At 45.6% G+C, this 20,103-nt stretch overlaps 1 protein-coding gene across 3 annotated transcripts in view; it reads right to left on the bottom strand.

Annotated features, from left to right (window-relative positions):
* Nucleotides 1-6,880: 6,880 nt before the first annotated feature.
* serhl (serine hydrolase like) overlaps nt 6,881-20,103 on the bottom strand; it is a 37,892-nt gene continuing 24,669 nt past the window's right edge. For all 3 annotated transcript variants that reach the window (XM_060898898.1, XM_060898899.1, XM_060898897.1), the window contains 2 exons: nt 10,735-10,816; nt 6,881-8,493 (listed from right to left, as the gene is read on the bottom strand). In XM_060898898.1, coding sequence (XP_060754881.1) covers nt 8,347-8,493; nt 10,735-10,816 — 229 coding nt within the window. In that variant the 3' untranslated portion in view covers nt 6,881-8,346. The remainder of the gene's footprint in view (nt 8,494-10,734; nt 10,817-20,103) is intronic.

Genomic DNA, 20,103 nt, shown 5'->3' with positions numbered 1-20,103 from the left:
ATAACATCACGCACGCCTATTACTCCCCGCTCAACGATAAATTACAACTGTCTGCGAAAAGCTATCTGCGAAAGCCTTGTCGCAAGAGCATGCAGAGGCCTTTAGACAGAACCTTGTGGAACATCAAACTTTATGTATGCATAGAAAAATCACCATTTACATCAACAAACTGACAGTGATCAGTTAAATAATACCTGAGCCAGGTAAGGGCCATTCCCTTGACTCCCACAACATTAAGAAGAACGGTCAGTGATCAGTGGTGTCAAAGACTGCACTAAGGTCAAGCAATACAAGCAAGGAGACACAGCCCTGATCAGAGGCCAGTAGTAAGTCATTTACTACTTTAACCAGTGCTGTCTCTGTGCTATGATGAGGTCTAAATCCTGATTGATACATTTTATGGATGTTATTTCTATGTAGATATGACCATAACTGTTGTGCCACAGCCTTGTAGTATTTTCTCTGTGCATACTACACAATAACACTATCTGCACTGTGAAAAGTTACACCTTAGCAAGTGGAAATATAATCAAATTTCATATTATAAGATTAAGATAAAGTAAGTATAAGATTAATAAACCCTATTTCTTATTTTTTTACTCATTTCAAGCTTGTTCAATTGCCAGATAACTTTGCTAATTTAAGCATTTATCTCTAGAAGGAAGCAAAATTATCTGTCATTAGAATAAGAAAATGCAGATCTAAACCCTGACATGGGTTCTTTCTTCTTTTTATGCCCCCATAAACACCGGATAAAAACAGAGATAGAAATGCCAGCCTTGTCAGCAATGTTGTTTGAATTCTGGCTGTGACGGCTCCTCAACTTCAGTGTTTGAGACTGTTTTTCTTTAATCCCATTCACACGTTTTTGGTTGGTTGGTTGGTTGGTTGGTTGTTTGCGCCTGCCTGTGTTTTATCCATCCATCCATCCATCCATTATCTGTAGCTGCTTATCCTGTCCTACAGGGTTGCAGGCAAGCTGGAGCCTATCCCAGCTGACTATGGGCGAGAGGCGGCGTATACCCTGGACGAGTCGCCAGGTTATCGCAGGGCTGACATAGAGACAAACAACCATTCACACTCACATTCACACCTACGGTCAATTTAGAGCCACCAGTTAACCTAACCTACATGTCTTTGGACTGTGGAGGAAACCGGAGCTGCTTGCGTTTTAGTATTTTAGAATTTAGTTGTTTTATTTTCCAAGGTAGAAAAAAGAAGCACCTTAATTTACACCACGATGATCCTGACCAGGCAGTTACTAAGGAGTAACAATATTGACTAAATTACCATTTTCATAAAAATCTGTATTTTATGGGTTGAAAATAGCTCAAAACCCCATCTATTGGATAAAATCATCCTGAACCTTGCAAGGCTGATGCGGACGTAGAGTCATACGTTTGGTACTTCTCTGTGTCATGAAAGTTTTGTTTTAATGCCATATGACCAGAGGTGGGTGGCCCTTGAGTGGGAGTCTTTGAAACTGCGCTCATTTTCAAATAACACCCCCACCCCCACCACCACTTTTTAACATTTTTCAAAATTATGCAGTGGGTGGAGGCTCAAAGCTGAAGGTGAAGTTACACTTTAAAGTCAAACCTCCTGCAAGCATGATGTTTTTACTGTCCCATGGGATCCCATTCACAATGCACACCTGTAGTCTCAACCAGATGGCCTGTGAAACTTTCTGGAAAGAATCGTGCATCCCCTATATCTGTATTTTTTTTTAGAAGATATTATCTGTTATTTCAAAGTAATATCCAGTGTTTGTATTCAGTTATATCTTTAGTCAACTTTTCTCAAATACATTTTCTCACATTTATTGAGGTTATTTATTGAACAACAACTGACATTGTCTCACATGGATTAGATAACTAGTAATATTGTAAAGGTTGGTTTTCTTATCTAAAATAACACAAACCTGGTTCTAAAATATTGTCTTGTGAGTAAGTAACACTGACATCACTGATATGCCTGATCGGATTTATCTGTTCACAGATATGTATCCTGCTATATACCTGTAATAAATAGACCAATACACAAGAGACAACGACAATTAGTATAGAACAAAATTGCCATAGAAGTATAAGGGAATAGAAATTAGGTATAAAGTACATATGTGGAAAAAAGTCACCCAAATATTAGATGTGTATTAAGCTGATTAAATAGTGAATGGCAGACTCAAGCTACCAGAACAGTCCAAAGCTTGCATGATTAAAGGACAAACACAAACAACCATAAACTATAAATTCTCAAAATATATCTACTCATATACTGCATATCCTGTAGAAAACCCTCAGAGTTCCAAATATGTAATCTGCCTATACAGCACTTGACCTTTTTCCCCACGTTCTACATTGGTACTATATTTATACTCCAACAAAAACTAACAAAATACCTGTATATCTGCATATGCTCTCAGAAATAATACTAAACTGTACCTTTCCTTGTCTCCTTGTCACAGGGTTGGTATCTTCAAGGGTACATCTTGCGTGGGTATCTTCTACATGGTAATGTGAATGTACTGTAGCTTTAACAATCATTTATGGTATATAATTGTACCATAAGAACCACTCTTGTCTCTTTTCAGGTGAAACATACCACTAAAGGTACAAAAAGTTATACTTTTGAAGATACCAGCCCAGTGATAAGAAAAGGTATGGTTTAATACCATTTTTACCAAATCAGATCAAAATATCTCTGTAATACATCTTCACTGTCAACCTCTTGATGTTAACCAATCAGAGGACTCTTATTGCAAAAGAACATCCGTGGAAATTTTGGTGGATTCGTCTTCTTAAGCATCTGCTGATCTGAATCCAATCATTTTTTGAGTCCCTCCTCCACTCATCTTGTCATATGAGTGCACTGCTGTCATCATCTCGGTGGGTGTTCAGTGTGGGCACCAGAGGCTGGTGCTTGATGGACTTGTTACTCCACTTGTGAGCATCTTGAAGCCCAGGCTCCAGGAAGTAGAGGCAGGCTCCAAACCCAGCCAGAACCAGCACAGAAACAAGCAGATAGACCGGAACGAACCAGTCCACAAACATTCTGTGGTGAATATGACAATATGAGAAGTGGAATTTATTCTCTCGGTAGCATGCACTGAACCCTATTCAACAATATATCTGTTGTCATAAGCCATGGTTTTGTAAAGTACCCTGCAGTTTTAAGCATAAAATGTCCAAACAAATTAAGCATATCATGACTAGACTTTATAATGCACCTATGCACATGAACATCCAGCATGCGTGACTTCATACATGGCATGCAAACTTGGCATCAGCACATACCTGGATTAATATGCTCTTATATTGCTTCAGGTTGTGTGTACACACACTGCTTGGATGATGAGAAGACCTGTGCTGTAGTATGACTATTAAAATCCGTGGAAGGCTGTGAAGGTGAATGGAAAGATACAGCGATTTGGTGTTGCACTTGAGGGTCTGCTTGCCACTCTCTCTCTCTCTCTCTCTCTCAGTGCAAATCAGGGCTGTGCCATCCTTGTTTCACATGGGGGGTAGGTTACTATAGTAACAGCTGTGCTAATGATGACCAAGGGTGGATGCGTGATAGTCTTATATAAGAGATTTTTTTTGTCTTTCTGACCCATTTTCTCTACCCCCTTCACTCTCTGCATTTGCTGAAACAGATTGATCCTATTATGGGATCTAGTTGTTAGGCATGACCAGTCATTATTAGTGAGTTGCAAGGTGCATAATAGTGTATGCTGGGTTTTTAATATGCAAACACACCCACTCTGCAGCCAGCCTACCTCTCAAAATAGTCCAATTTTCATTCTTTCTTACACAAGCTGCCTTCTGAGACTCCAAATGAAACACACACAACTAACAATGTGATTGCTAACACTCCATCCATCCATTATCTGTAGCCGCTTATCCTGTTCTACAGGGTCGTGGGCAAGCTGGAGCCTATCCCAGCTGACTATAGGTGAGAGGCAGGGTACACCCTGGACAAGTCGCCAGGTTATTGCAGGGCTAACAGATTATAGAGACGATATGCTTAAAACCATGTAATGGCCGTGTCTTATATCGATCAGGTATTTTATCTAGAGCGTCTGGTGCATTTCGTCAAAAAACGTGGGAGAAAACAATCTACTTTAACAGAACAATGCAGTTTAGATGCTTGTCATCTTCAAGAAACCACACAAGATCATCGTTTACCACGTATTGATTTACTTAAGGGCGGTACGGTGGTGTAGTGGTTAGCGCTGTCGCCTCACAGTAAGAAGGTCCGGGTTCGAGCCCCGTGGCCGGCAAGGGCCTTTCTGTGCGGAGTTTGCATGTTCTCCCCATGTCTGCGTGGGTTTCCTCCGGGTGCTCCGGTTTCCCCCACAGTCCAAAGACATGCAGGTTAGGTTAACTGATGACTCTAAATTGACCGTAGGTGTGAATGTGAGTGTGAATGGTTGTCTGTGTCTATGTGTCAGCCCTGTGATGACCTGGCGACTTGTCCAGGGTGTACCCCGCCTTTCGCCCGTAGTCAGCTGGGATAGGCTCCAGCTTGCCTGCAACCCTGTAGAACAGGATCAAGCGGCTAGAGATAATGAGATGAGAATGAGATGATTTACTTAAAAAAAGCTCTTTGATTACTTTTAAAGTTGGGATTCTATTAACATTTTCAGTCCAGTGACTGTATTGTGAGTATATTTTGTCATGGGGTTCACAAAATCATTTTTCTTGCTGAATTGCACCTTGAAGATCCTGAAGCTTGTGGCCAGAAAAGCGTACAAAAGAGCTCAGATGTTCTGCATCCAGTGGTATCTGAATTGAGACGAAAATTGTTGATGTGATTGTTAAAGTTTTATAAAGTATTTTGTTATTTGCAAGTCTACTTAAACCATTTCCCCCAAAAGGTTCTAGTTGGTTTATAGTTATGTACAGTACCAGTCAAAAGTTTGTACACCCCTACTCATTCATAGGTTTTTCTGTATTTGGACTATTTTCTACATTGTAGAACAATACTGAATATCAAAACTATGAAATAACAAATGGAACATATATGGAATTGTGTGTTAACCAAAAACAAAAAAAGTTTCATGTTTTAGATTTTTCAAAGTAACCACCATTTACTTTGATGACACTTTGTACACTATTGGCATTATCTTAACCAGCTTCATGAGGTAGTCACCTGGAATGCTTTTCAATAAACAATCTTGTCAAATGTTAATTAGTGGACGAGTTTCTTGCCTTCTTAATGCGTTTGAGATCAAATAGTAAATAATAAAAATACAGTAAATAGCCCTATTCCACAACTGTAGCAATCCATATTATGTCAAGAACCGATTAACTAAGTAAAGAGAAATGACATCCATCATTACTTTAAGACATAAAGTGATGTTTAATTAATAAAAATAAAGATAACCCATTGAATTAGAAGGTGTGTCCAGACTTTTGACTGTAACTGTCACTTATCATTGCCGCTCGACATGAGCATGGCGGTCGAAATGGAGTTTATTCAGGCATCTACCCAAGGAGACTGTCCCAGTTTGAGAGCCTCGGCAGCCTTTCATCCGACATGTCTCTCTTCCTCAGCCTTGCGCCTGTTGCTTTCAAAGGTCCTCACACCATCACAAACTGTTTTCCTGCACACCAATCTAGGGTGGGTTTCCCAAAATCATCGTAAAATCGTAGATCGAGCATCACAATGAATGCTCTTTCTCCCCTAGTGAAGCTACTCTTAGTGTTAAGAGGCTTTTGGGAAACCCACCCCTATTTAGTTGAGCTGCAGCCTTTATCATTCTCACAATCTCTGAAGGTCCTTCTGAGGACATCCTTGAATCTCTTCTTTGGAGCACCAAATGCTTCTGGTTCCTGTAGATAGCCAAACTTTTGACTGGTACTGTATGATTAATGTAATGCATTATAAAAGAGACACAATCCATCCTAATTTAAAACAGCAGTACAAAACGTTGTGTTCTTGGGAGACCCTGGAAGAAACATACTTTTTTAGAAAAAATCAAAGTTTACACCAAACGATTGTTTTAATTGATGAATCAAAGCACACTTTGTTGATCTAACCACCTGTTCCTAATATCACAGCCTCTTCAGTATTACAGCAGTGTTATGAAAGTACAAACTCTATTGCAAACAACAAGGTAACTTCTCATCTCATCTCATTATCTCTAGCCGCTTTATCCTTCTACAGGGTCGCAGGCAAGCTGGAGCCTATCCCAGCTGACTACGGGTGAAAGGCGGGGTGCACCCTGGACAAGTCGCCAGGTCATCACAGGGCTGACACATAGACAGAGACAACCATTCACACCTACGGTCAATTTAGAGTCACCAGTTAACCTAACCTGCATGTCTTTGGACTGTGGGGGAAACCGGAGCACCCAGAGGAAACCTACATGGACACGGGGAGAACATGCAAACTCCGCACAGAAAGGCCCTCGCCGGCCACGGGGCTCGAACCCGGACCTTCTTGCTGTGAGGCGACAGCGCTAACCACTACACCACCGTGCCGCCCACAAGGTAACTTGTTACATTTAATTATTATAAAGTGAAAGATGGGCGGCACGGTGGTGTAGTGGTTAGCGCTGTCGCCTCACAGCAAGAAGGTCCGGGTTCGAGCCCCGTGGCCGGCGAGGGCCTTTCTGTGCGGAGTTTGCATGTTCTCCCCGTGTCCATGTAGGTTTCCTCTGGGTGCTCCGGTTTCCCCCACAGTCCAAAGACATGCAGGTTAGGTTAACTGGTAACTCTAAATTGACCGTAGGTGTGAATGTGAGTGTGAATGGTTGTCTGTGTCTGTGTGTCAGCCCTGTGATGACCTGGCGACTTGTCCAGGGTGTACCCCGCCTTTCGCCTGTAGTCAGCTGGGATAGGCTGCAGCTTGCCTGCGACCCTGTAGAACAGGATAAAGTGGCTAGAGATAATGAGATGAGATGAAAGTGAAAGATGTGGGCTAAAGTTTGCCAAGTCAAAATAAGTCATAGTCTTAATAATAAGTCTTAATAGTTAGCCAACTATTAAGTTATCCAGAAGGTGATGCTAGCTAGCTAGAGATCTAATACTAGAGAGAGAGAAAAAGACAGGGGTTGGCAAATCTTTCATGTCTCAAATCCACTGGAAAGTACAGACATCCTTCGGATAATGGTACGATGAAACATGCACACAGAGGCTTTTTCTTTTATTTAAAGCTTCAAAATATTTGTCAGATTATCACAAAGTATATGAATAAAACATTTGTGTTAAGTAATAAAAATGACAACTAATTTTACTCATCAAGAAACAGACAAGACATGATCATAAGTCTGATGTACAAATACAGCCATGGCTCAGTGAAATAGTGTGGGATTCATGATTGTGCAAATGTTTTGATCGATTTCTTTTCTAAAAGTGTTAGCACCAAGGACGCACTTTCTTTATTAGGACTAACAGACGAGAGAGAGAGAGAGAGAGAGAGAGAGAGATTCGTTTGATAATGTTACTAAAGTACAGTACAATATATAGCTATGTGGTTTAATGAAATGGATATAAGCCTAATCCATTCAGTTTGTAATCAGATACCAGCAGTCAAAAAGCTTGTGATGCTCCTGAGCCACATTCAGTGGAATCTTTAAATGCAGTAATGCAATAATTTCTCCTTTTTCACTTTTCGAGGTAACCAGGTTTGAGACATGAGAAGAATTAATGTGTATTTCAGTCCAGTTTTCAAAACTATTTTATTTTTTAAAATTTAGGTAATAGAAAATGTCAATATCTCATCATGTGAAGCACATTCCCAGGCTGTCACATATATCTGGAGAATTTATCCTGGATAAAATCTCTCAACATCCAAAAAAATTTTTAAATAAATATAAACAGTTAAAAGTTGCACCACACACTGGTAACTTTGATGTCGAAGATATTTGAATACTATTTTTAAGATCATGTATCCCACTGGCACTGCATTGTGTTCTGTATTGTTCTATAATGAAAATAAAAATTTGAGTCATAAAAAAAAAGTTGCACCACAGTCTGCCTGTCAATTCAGAAGGCTCCTCCTTATACAGTGGCTTTCATGTGACCTTGCCTAGCATGTGTGCATTTTTTTTTTTTTTGTAGAGGGACTATTTGTTTAGATCTTGAGTTTCAAAAACATAGCTTCAGTTAAGATAGGTCAAAAATGACTGAATAGACCTTTAAACATTAGTTTATAACTTGTACATTTCTACCACCTCCCCGTCCCACCTTGACATATACTCCCATCTCTGTTACTCATCAAAACAAAATAATATTTACTCTGCAGGAACAGCGGAGTTCGGGTACTCGTGTTAAACCCCAGATATGATTAGTATATGCAGCTCTGAAAAGAAAAAAATTTCATACGTGTGGAAGACGGGTTTTATAATTTAGGAGCCTGAATGACGTCAGACACATTGGCATTTTGTTGAGATGTCTGGGACGCCAGGAAGTCAGTGATTATGGGTGCCACGCGCTCAGGGTTGTTCAAATGCACATGATGATCTCCTTCCACTGTCACAATGGTGTTCTGAAGAAAAAAAGTGAAAAAAAAAAAGAAAGAGAGATGATGTTGATTGAGTGTATGTATGTATAAATAAAATATGGACACGAGTGCTTTACTGGGAAAATATACCACTTGTATTTTTCATTCATACGAGCTACATCTGGGACATGGAGAACAAAAACCGTGACACAAATCTCTATTTTTTTCACGGTGCGGTTTCCATCAAATCCTGCGCTCTGATTGGCTGGCGAGCGGGTCCGTATCCTACGATACGGACCCCGGTTACAGACCTCTGGCGACTCACTCGTTCACAACAACAACAAACTTAGTAGAATTTGTGTGTCAACATTTATCTTTTTTTAAATAAGATTTATTTATAAGATTATCAAAAATATTATACATTTTTGCCAACATTTCTCAGGAGAATAGCATTAATTTTACACCATGGATAGCCATTTTGACAACGCGCATCAAGTCAGCAGGAAAACACTGGGTGGGAGTGATGTAATCGGAGTGAAATATCAGGAAATATGTCACTCAGATCCACGATGTACGTATTTCATATGAAAAATGCAAGTTTTTCAACACGAAGATAAACTACATATCTTCAAGCTAACGTGTGATTTTTCTTTTTGTTGTATAGACACATTCACAAACAAAACACCCAAATTTATCAAAACAATTCATCAGTTTCCTCACGAGTGACACGTATATGTTATTTACCAGCTGGGAGGTCCGTATCGTGAAATACTGTGACCGAGGTCTTGAAAGTACTGAGCGAGGCCGTCTGGGCCGAGGTCAGTATTCAAGGCTGAGGTCACGGTATTTCACGATACGGACCGACCTTAAGCTGGTAAATAATATATTTATTTTTTTCTTTACCAAATTCTAACAGAAAACGAGAGCGCCCGAAAGGGAAAACTGAGCCGAGACGCCATTTTGAATCCTCATTCATGGCTGTAATGCAAATTGCTTCCTCCTTGGTATACAAGTGCACTTCCATGGCAGGGAAAAAAAACTACATTTTGCCACCTATGTAGTCCCCTGTTTATACAAATAGAAGTCATTCAGGATTCAGCCATGTTTTTGCTCAGCGTTAGCAAGTTAGAGGTTTTTAGCTTTCTCCTGAAGTGTTTTCTTTTATTTCTTCTTCCTCAGGGTAGTAAAACTCGCTTTCACTGTGAACACTGTCGTTATCGAATCGGTTCAAAATTAAAATTTTGATTAATTCCTTTTTTTTTTGGTGGATGCATTCACCATATAAAGAACATTACACAGTGGTGTGAAGATATGAATTTTATCTTCTCGTGCTGAAAGCATTCTCACTTGTTCGCTTCACTCATTTATGAATATATTCACCAACTTCATACCTTGGCACAACAGTTATTCCACAAAATTGAGTTGTACATGAGCTGATAGCCGAGTTGGCTATAAGCTATGTATGACAAGATTGAGTGGAATAATTGTTTTATTCTATCCACATTCACTGAATTTTGAGAAGGAGCATTTTTATTTTTTGCAAATTCAACAAATAAAATCTTTATTCAAAACATCCAACAAAATCATTTCTGCTTAGAATGTAAACAAACCGACAAAATGACAGTAGCAATTTGTGAAAAATGCTATAATAATTCTTGGGGGGAAAAAATTTCTTACCATCAAATACTTTTATTCAGATGGCCCAATGTAAGATTAGCGGTGCTAAATTGGCTCCATCTTTAAATAAAGTTTATCATTATTATTCTATATTTTATTGCTTTTTTTGCATTTTATTTAATTTTATTAATTATTTTATTTATTTATGGGGGGTCGGCTTCTTCTTTAGGTTTTTTTTTTGGTGATTGGCAAACCAACTTAAAGGTGCGTTACTGCCATCAACTGGGCTGGAGTGTGGAACAGGCGATAAGGAGGGAGGTGGGGGAAACAAAAATCTATATTCTTTTAGCCATTTTGGTTTCTTTTAAAAATACTTGATAATTTCTTTTCTTTTTTTTTAATAGAGTTTTTATTTCGTCCTCGGTTGGTTCAGCAACACGCTCCACCATTTTGTTTTTCTTGCCTCACAGGATATGAGCTGATATCCTAGTAGTAGAGTAGCCAATCAGAGTGCACGATTGCTCATATCCAGTGGATGTGGATAGAATATATATTATATTATATATTATAATATATTATATATATTATATTATATATCCACTCATATATATATATTATATTATATGAGTGGAATGCATGAGTGACATGATGCGTGATGTAGGCACTCACTTTTTCTCTTGTCCAGCCCTTTAGTAAGGGAGTAGCTAACTCTTCAGGTTGGGGTACAGTCTTCTGTAAACCCTGACTCGCCCTGAAAATCAATCCAGGCATCAAAAATATGCAAAATGCATCACATTTTAAAGATCAAGAACTCGTGACAATGCTTAGATTAGTTCAGTCAACCCAATGTTTTCCTGTTAGTGGTTTCAGGCTTCAAGCTGGATATGAGGGGTTGCACAACTCCTGATTTTTACCAGTAATTGAAAAGAAAAAAACAGCAAAGAAAAAAAAGCACATGACTAGTGAAATCGCGAGTGACTAGTGAACACTTTTGTTGTTCAGTCATTCTGTCCCTCCCCAGGAAAAAAAAAACAGTTCAAAGAAATAATTGAAAGCCCAATATTGCCAGGATATTCATGTCTATGATGAGTATACATAAACTTCTGTCCTCAACTGCAGCCAAGTGCTTTCTTCACCACTGTCTGCTTTGCTTTGTTAGCTCATCTGGCAGTAACGCTGATGAGCTATTGCCATGGCATGGTGTCCATAGTCCGGCCATCGTCCACAATTCAGTTAAATCATATCTCCTCCACCAATTCTCCATGGATTTCCGTTCCGATTGTTTTGTTTGAAAGAACTCATCAATCCACACAAAACTTGTTTCTTGTCAAATTTTTTGCTAACGAATTAGTAATTAGGCCAAATGAACGGATTTTTCAGGCTTCTCACTAGACTTGTATCTCCTCTCTCATTTCTTATCCAATAGCAGTTCTGATTGATTTGCTCTTGAGGAACAAAACTTGGTCGTTTGCTTGTTGATTTGTTTATTTTCAGTTAAATCCTATCTCCTCCCTCTATTCTCAATGGATTTCAATTCTGATTGTTTCGTTTGAAAGAACTAGTCCTTCTGCACAACACTTGGTCAGCGTATTGTCTTTTTTTGTGCTAACGAACTGCTAATTAGGTCCACCTGGGTGCTGTGTGAGACGGCTGCCTCTCCAGTAGCTCTGTAGTTTTTAGCTCTTTAAACCTCTTTTTTTTTTTTTTTTTACTTTTTTGCTCTTCTTACGAAGACATAGTATGTTTTACTATATAACATGGATATATTTAAAGGTGCCCTTCCACCAAAAACGTTTAATACTGGCTGTGGCAGCGGGAGTGTGGTCAAGCGCCGGTCTGTGACAGGAGGGCGGAGTCAGGGAAGGTAAGTGGCAGAATCACTACACCTGACGCCAATTAACCTGCGTTTGTGTGTGTCTTCCCAGTGACTGCGCCCTATTTAAAGAGGGAGAGCAGAGAGCAGAGGAGCTTCCCCGAACCAGATGCCTGTTGTGTGTGTGGCTGTCTGTGTTTTCGAGCCAAGTTACTACTGAAAAGTGTGACAATAAAACGGTTTATCAACCTGAGCTCTGTCCTGCCGTCTTCTGTGCTCCGCCTATACCCAAGAACTGCCACAGTGGTGCTGAAACCCGGGACCGGAGCACCAACGCCGAACCGCCCCATGGAGTCTTCCCCGTTCGCTGACCTGGTCCACGCCCTCGCCACGGCCCAGCAAAGCCAGCACCAGGCGCGAGTCACGCTCCGTAAGGAGCAGGAGCAGCGCTTCGAGGCCCTGGTGTTGGCCCAGCAAGAGGACCGACAGGCATACTGGCACCTCCTCGCGTCAGCGGGGACAACCGACGCTTCCACCACGGGCCCGTCCCCCCTCACCCTGACAAAGATGGGCCCACAGGATGACCCCGAGGCTTTCATCACGCTCTTTGAGCAAGTCGCGGAGACCTCGGGGTGGCCAATGCATCAGCGCGCAGCGCGCCTCCTCCCACTGCAGACGGGAGAGGTGCAGCTGGCCGCGCTACAGCTCCCCGCCGACCGCGGGCTGGCCTACGCGGACCTTCGCCAGGCCATCCTCCAGCGTGTGGGGCGCACCCCCGAACAGCAGCGCCAGCGCTTCCGTGCTCTGCGCTTGGAGGAAGTCGACCGGCCGTTCACGTTTGGCCAGCAACTCCGGGACGCCTGCTGGCGGTGGCTGAGGGCCAACAACCGCGACGCCGAGGAGATCGTCGATCAGGTGGTGCTGGAGCAGTTCATCGCGCGCTTGCCCACAGGAACCGCGGAGTGGGTCCAGTGCCACTGCCCGGCGTCGCTGGATCAGGCCATCGAGCTGTCGGAGGACCATTTGGCAGCTGTTCCGGCGGCAGGACAGCAGACAGCCTCTTCTCTTCTCTCTCTCTCCCCCTCCTCCTGTGTCCCGTCCTCGCCCCATTCCCCCACCGTGGAGGCGGGGGCCGGCAGCCCCAGCCGGCCCGCCGCACCCGCGGTGCCCTCCCGTTTTTCCCTTCTGTGTCTGTCTCTCCCCCCCCTCAGGTGAGTGAGCCCCCGAACACCAGTGCAGAGAGGAAGCTCGGGCTGGTTTGCTGGCGCTGCGGGGAACCGGGCCACCTCCAACAGCAGTGCACGGCAATGGAGGTGGGCGGGGTGGTTCAGATCCCCAACGCGCCAGAAGCCGCCCTCGATCGGGCCGGAGCATATAGCATACCGGTGAGTATTCAAGGGGATACATATCAGGCGTTGGTGGATTCTGGTTGTAATCAGACCTCAATTCACCAAAGCCTGGTGCAAAACAAGGCATTGGGGGGAGCACAGGGGGTGAAGGTGTTGTGTGTGCACGGGGACGTTCACAGCTACCCTTTGGTGTCAGTCCACATTTGTTTCCGAGGGGAAAAAGTTATAGTGAAGACGGCGGTTAATCCTCGCCTTACCCACTCTTTGATTTTGGGGACTGATTGGCCGGGATTTCGGGATTTGATGACACACTTAGTAAAGAGTGGGTCCTGCCATTTAACAGGGGGAGGTCCCGGTGTCGCTTTGGCGGGAGCAGCTGTTGCAGAGCCGTCTACGTCAGCTCCGCGGCAGAGTGAGGAGCCGCCGGCCCCTCCTCTCTCCATTGGGGAATCCCTTGCAGATTTCCCATTAGAGCAGTCGCGAGACGAGACTCTGCGGCATGCGTTTGACCAAGTGAGAGTAATCAATGGTCAAACGCTCCCGCCGAACACCACCCCGTCCTTCCCCTACTTCGCGATTATGAAGGATAGGTTATACCGAATGACGCAGGACACTCAAACTAAAGAGCGAGTCACGCAACTTTTAATTCCAAAGAGCTGCCGGGAATTAGTATTCCAGGCGGCTCACTTTAATCCCATGGCTGGACACTTAGGGCAGGATAAGACGCTAGCCCGAATAATGGCCCAATTCTATTGGCCGGGGATTCACGGCGATGTTCGTAGGTGGTGTACGGCGTGCCGTGAATGCCAGTTAGTAAATCCAGCAGCCATTCCAAAAGCGCCTTTGCGCCCTCTACCATTAATCGAGACCCTGTTCGAAAGGATTGGGATGGATCTCGTTGGGCCATTAGATCGGTCAGCACGAGGGTACCGCTTTATATTAGTTCTGGTGGACTATGCAACGCGATACCCGGAAGCAGTGCCTCTGCGCAATATCTCAGCACGCAGTATTGCGGAGGCGCTCTTCCGCGTTATCTCCCGAGTTGGAATTCTGAAAGAGATTCTGACTGATCAAGGCACCACATTTATCTCACGGACACTGCGCGAACTGTATGGGTTATTGGGGATTAAGCCGATCCGCACCAGCGTGTATCACCCACAAACGGACGGTTTAGTGGAACGGTTCAATCGCACCCTCAAGAACATCATTAAAAAATTCGTATGTGAGGACGCACGTAATTGGGATAAGTGGCTCGAGCCCTTGTTGTTTTCAGTGCGAGAGGTCCCCCAAGCCTCCACGGGGTTCTCCCCGTTCGAATTATTATATGGGCGTAAGCCGCGCGGCATTCTAGACGTGCTGCGGGAAAATTGGGAGGAGGGACCTTCACAAAGTAAGAACGATATTCAATACGTTATGGACCTGCACGCAAAACTCCACATGCTCACCCACCTAACCCAAGAGAATTTGCGGCAGGCCCAAGAACGGCAAGCCCGCCTGTACAACAAGGGTACGCGCCTTAGGGAGTTCACACCGGGAGATAAGGTACTCGTACTGTTGCCCACATCGAGCTCCAAATTGATCGTCAAGTGGCAAGGACCCTTTGAGGTCACACGGCGAGTCGGGGACGTCGACTACGTGGTGAGGCGAACGGACAGGGCGGGGCGCTACAGATTTAACACCTCAATCTGCTTAAACTCTGGAATGAGGAGGTCCCCGTGGCGTTGGTGTCGGTGGTTCTGGAGGAGGCGGAGCTGGGATCGGAGGTTCAAAAAGGGGCACTGGCATCACGTACCTCTCCGGTCCCCTGTGGAGACCACCTCTCCCCGACCCAACTCACGGAGGTCGCCCAGTTGCAGACCGAGTTTTTGGATGTGTTCTCGCCCCTGCCCGGTCGCACTAACCTCATAGAGCACCACATAGAGACGCCCCCGGGGGTGGTAGTGCGTAGCCGCCCTTACAGGCTACCCGAACACACAAAAAAAGGTGGTTCGGGAAGAACTTGAGACCATGCTCGAAATGGGCATCGTCGAGGAATCCCACAGTGACTGGAGCAGCCCGGTGGTCCTGGTACCCAAGGCCGACAGGTCGGTCCGGTTCTGTGTGGACTATAGAAAAGTCAACGCGGTGTCTAAATTCGACGCGTACCCAATGCCTTGTATTGATGAGTTGCTCGATCGACTCGGCACTGCTCGCTTTTATTCGACACTGGATTTGACGAAGGGATATTGGCAGATCCCCTTGACTCCACTATCCCGAGAAAAAACGGCCTTTTCCACACCGTTTGGTTTACACCAATTCGTCACACTTCCGTTTGGGCTGTTTGGGGCACCCGCTACGTTTCAGCGGCTGATGGACAGGGTCCTCCGCCCCCACGCCACCTATGCGGCCGCCTATCTTGACGACATCATTGTCTATAGTAATGACTGGCCGAGGCACCTCGAACATCTAAGGGCCGTCCTTAGGTCGCTGAGGCAAGCGGGCCTCACAGCCAACCCGAAGAAGTGTACAATTGGGCGGGTGGAAGTACGGTATCTGGGCTTCCACTTGGGCAACGGGCAGGTGCGTCCCCAAATTAACAAGACCGCAGCAATTGCGGCCTGCCCGAGGCCCAAGACCAAAAAGGGGGTGAGACAGTTCCTGGGGCTGGCTGGCTATTATTGTAGGTTTATACCTAATTATTTGGACGTCACCAGCCAGCTGACTGATCTCACTAAAAAGGGGGCACCAGATCCGGTCCAGTGGACGGAGCAATGCCAGCGGGCTTTTTCTGAGGTAAAGGCTGCACTGTGTGGGGGGCCACTTTTACACTCCCCTGACTTTTCTCTCCCCTTTATGTTGCAGACCGATGCGTCGGACAGAGGGCTGGGGGCGGTTTTGTGCCAGGAGGTGGAGGGGGAGGACCGCCCCGTCCTGTACATCAGCAGGAAGCTGTCGGTGCGTGAGGGGCGCTACAGCACCATAGAGAAAGAAAGAGTGTCTGGCCATCAAGTGGGCGGTCCTCGCCCTCCGGTACTACCTGCTGGGACACCCTTTCACCCTCTGTTCGGACCACGCGCCCCTCCAGTGGCTCCACCGCATGAAGGATGCCAACGCATGGATCACCCGTTGGTATCTGGCACTCCAACCCTTTAATTTCAAGGTGGTCCACAGGCCGGGGGTGCAGATGGTTGTGGCGGACTTTCTCTCCCGTCAAGGGGGGGGGGGGGGGGAGTCGGCTGCAGGCCGGACAGCCGCCCGGCCTGAGTCGGGCAGTATGTGGCAGCAGGGGCGTGGTCAAGCGCCGGTCTGTGACAGGAGGGTGGAGTCAGGGAAGGTAAGTGGCAGAATCACTACACCTGACATCAATTAACCTGTGTTTGTGTGTGTCTTCCCAGTGACCGCGCCCTATTTAAAGAGGGAGAGCAGAGAGCAGAGGAGCTTCCCCGAACCAGATGCCTGTTGTGTGTGTGGCTGTCTATGTTTTCAAGCCAAGTTACTACTGAAAAGTGTGACAATAAAACGGTTTATCAACCTGAGCTCTGTCCTGCCGTCTTCTGTGCTCCGCCCATACCCAAGAACTGCCACACTGGCTCTTTTTGAAATACCATAGTTCACTCCGAGTTGCATATGCATGCTGCATGTGAAAATGTAATTCTACTCCCATTCCCTGTAATAGCTTATGAAGGAAAATAGTCGGAAAAACGAGCGGATCAGAAAAAGCTATACGAAGTGATCTCACTTCGAAAACTAGTATTCATGGCCTCGCCCACCTTGGCTTGCGACCGCCCACGGGAAGAAAGTTCGGATTTAAGCGCGAGGACAGATAGCAGGGCCCATCTTGTCAGTAGCTCACGAAGAGGACCTAACAGCAAGCTGAAAACATGTCTGGACAAGTTCGTGCCTGTGTAATTTAACGAAGAGGACCTAACAGCAAGTTGAAAACATGTCTTAACAAGTTCGTGCCTGTGTTATTTGTGGCAGTAACACATCAACGTTGAATGTTTGGGGAGGCTGGGACCTCCCCTGCGCGAGTCACGAGCGTTCAAAGTCGGGCTGGAGTCACCGACAGAAGCGAAACCTAAGCGGAGCGCCGCGGCTCGCCTCGGGGCAAATTACGTCCCGAGACACGGGGCTAGCCTGCCCTGGCAGCGCTGGTTCGTTGGGGAGAGGGCAGAGGTCGCTGGCTGCCAAGTTTGGGGAAGCTGGGACCTCCCCTGCCCGAGTTACGAGCGTCCAAAGTCGGGCTGGAGCCGCTGACAGAAACGAAACCTAAGAGGAGCAACGTTGCAAGATAGAAGAGGTGAAGAAGCAATGGTTGGAATTTATCTTTGGAACACCACCAGCGAAGTATAATGTAACGTTAGTACGGTGTTCTGATCATTTCAACCACAGTGACTTTTCAAACTTCGGTGCCTTCAGTAGTGATTTTGCTTCGAGGTTGTTTTTAAATACCTGGATCTGTAGTCAAGACGATCGACCACCAGCTCACAAGCTGTAAGTAAAACATGAACTTTTTGTTTGAAGGTTTTTGTTACAAAATAGCGTGTTCATATTCTCCATGTTAGCATGCATGACATGGACAAAAGCTAGGCAGGGATGAGAGTCACCATCTTTAGTCTCGTTTAAATCTCGTTGAATGTGATGTAAAATTCGTGTTATCTACATTGTTATTGGTCAAAACATCAATGTCAAGACCATAATAGCCAATCAAAACAGTTTTTACAAAGACACCCACATCCGCTTGTTCTGACCCATTGGAGGTAGTGTCACAGTGCTGTTAGCCAATCAGAGGTAACACGTTTACATGTCATGAATGTTAATGAGTAACAGCTGAAATCCTGTCATTCTCCCGCCACCCACTCCTCCACCAAACTAGAACAGCCTGAAACAGGAGAACCACAGCATTTTTTTTTCCACCAAAACCGGCTCACAGGGCATTCATTCATACTAGAGACCACCGCACAATTAATGAAAAAACGATGCAAGGAGACCTTTAACTTTAACACGCAACCAGGAGCCAGTTTTCTCACTTATTCGAGAGAGGAACTGCTGGCCCTGAAAACAATGGGACGAGCCGGGATACGACACCCCATCCCGGCGGAGCTGAGGAGGAAACCCAGGGGCTGCAAAGCCGGAGCTAAGCTAAAGGCTAGGCTAGCGGACAACCAGCGGCGCTACAAACTATCCATTCCCTCCGTTATCATGGGGAATGTGAACTCGCTGCCGAATAAAGTCGACGAGCTATCCGCACTGAACAACCAGCGGATTTACCGGGAGAGCAGCTTATTTATCCTTATGGAGACATGGCTAACACACCTTGTACTGGATGCTAACGTGGACCTGCGGGGATTCACTGCTGTGAGAGCCGACAGAGACACTAATACATGCAGGAAAAGCAAAGGTGGGGGACTCATCATTTATGTTAACAACCGCTGGTGTAACCCGGGACATATCTCCGTAAAGACAGTTTTATGTTGCCCGGACTTGGAGCTGCTAGCCATTAGCCTGCGGCCATATTATCTGCCAAGGGAGTTCAGTCACGTGATCACCATCTGTGTTTATGTCCCTCCGAGGGCAGACGCAGCCGCTGCATGTGAGAGGATTCTTCAACCTCAGCCTGCAGCTGGGGAGAGTGCCAACCCTCTGGAAGACATCATGTATTGTTCCAGTTCCCAAAAAGAATCGGCCCAGCGAGCTGAACGACTTCCAACCGGTGGCACTCACTTCACATCTGATGAAGACGTTGGAGCGGCTCTTCCTCAGCCTCCTCAGACCCCAGGTACAACATGCCCAGGACTGTCTGCAGTTTGCATACCGGGCAGGTGTCAGTGTGAAAGACGCCATCCTCTACCTGCTACACCGAGCCCACTCGCATCTGGATAAGGGAAATGGCACAGTGAGGATCCTCTTCTTGGACTTCTTGAGTGCCTTCAACACCATCCAGCCCCTATTGCTTCAGGACAAACTGAACAGGATGCGAGTGGACCCCTGCCTGGTCACCTGGATCTCCAGCTACCTCACTGACAGGCCGCAGTACATCAGGCTGAAGGGCATCATGTCTGACACTGTAATTAGCAGCACCGGAGCACCCCAAGGCACGGTGCTGGCCCCTCTTCTCTTCACCCTGTACACCGCGGACTTCTGCTACAACTCGGAGCTGTGTCATATTCAGAAGTTTGCCGATGACACAGCCATTGTTGGGTGTATCACTGACGACAGAGAGGAGGAGTATACGAGCCTGGTGAGGGACTTTGCTGTGTGGTGTAACAGGAACCATCTGTAGCTCAACACCTCGAAGACCAAGGAGCTGGTCATTGACTTTGGGAGGTCCAGACCAAAGTCACGACCAGTTCTGATTGAGGGAGTCAAGGTGGAGGCTGTGGATTCCTACAAGTACCTCGGGCTGTGGCTGGACAGCAAGCTGGACTGGACTTGCAACACCAATCACTTATACAGGAAGGGACAGAGCAGGCTATACTTCCTTAGGAGGCTGTGGTCCTTTAATGTCTGCAGGAAATTCCTGTGGATGTTCTATCAGTCTGTGGTCGCCAGTGTCCTGTTTTACACTGTGGTGTGCTGGGGGGGGGCAGCACATCCAAGAAGGACAAACTGATCAGGCGGGCCGGCATGAAGCTGGACTCTCTGGTGACGGTGGCAGAGAAGAGGTCTATGGACAAACTATTGAACATCATGGACGATGCCAGTCACCCTCTGCACACCGTCATCAGCAGCCAGAGGAGCCTGTTCAGTGACAGAATGCTCCTTCCCAAGTGCAGGATGAACAGACTCAAAAACTCCTTTGTCCCTCACGCCATCAGACTGTACAACTCCTCTCTGGGGGGGAGGAGGGGTAACAGGAGGACAGAGGACGGGAAGGAGCAGTAGCCTAGCCTAACA

The sequence above is a fragment of the Neoarius graeffei genome, chromosome 18, assembly GCF_027579695.1.
Source record: "Neoarius graeffei isolate fNeoGra1 chromosome 18, fNeoGra1.pri, whole genome shotgun sequence".
NCBI lineage: Eukaryota > Metazoa > Chordata > Actinopteri > Siluriformes > Ariidae > Neoarius > Neoarius graeffei.
Note: the sequence above shows the minus strand (reverse complement) of the source record. Positions and strands in the feature narration are given on the sequence as shown.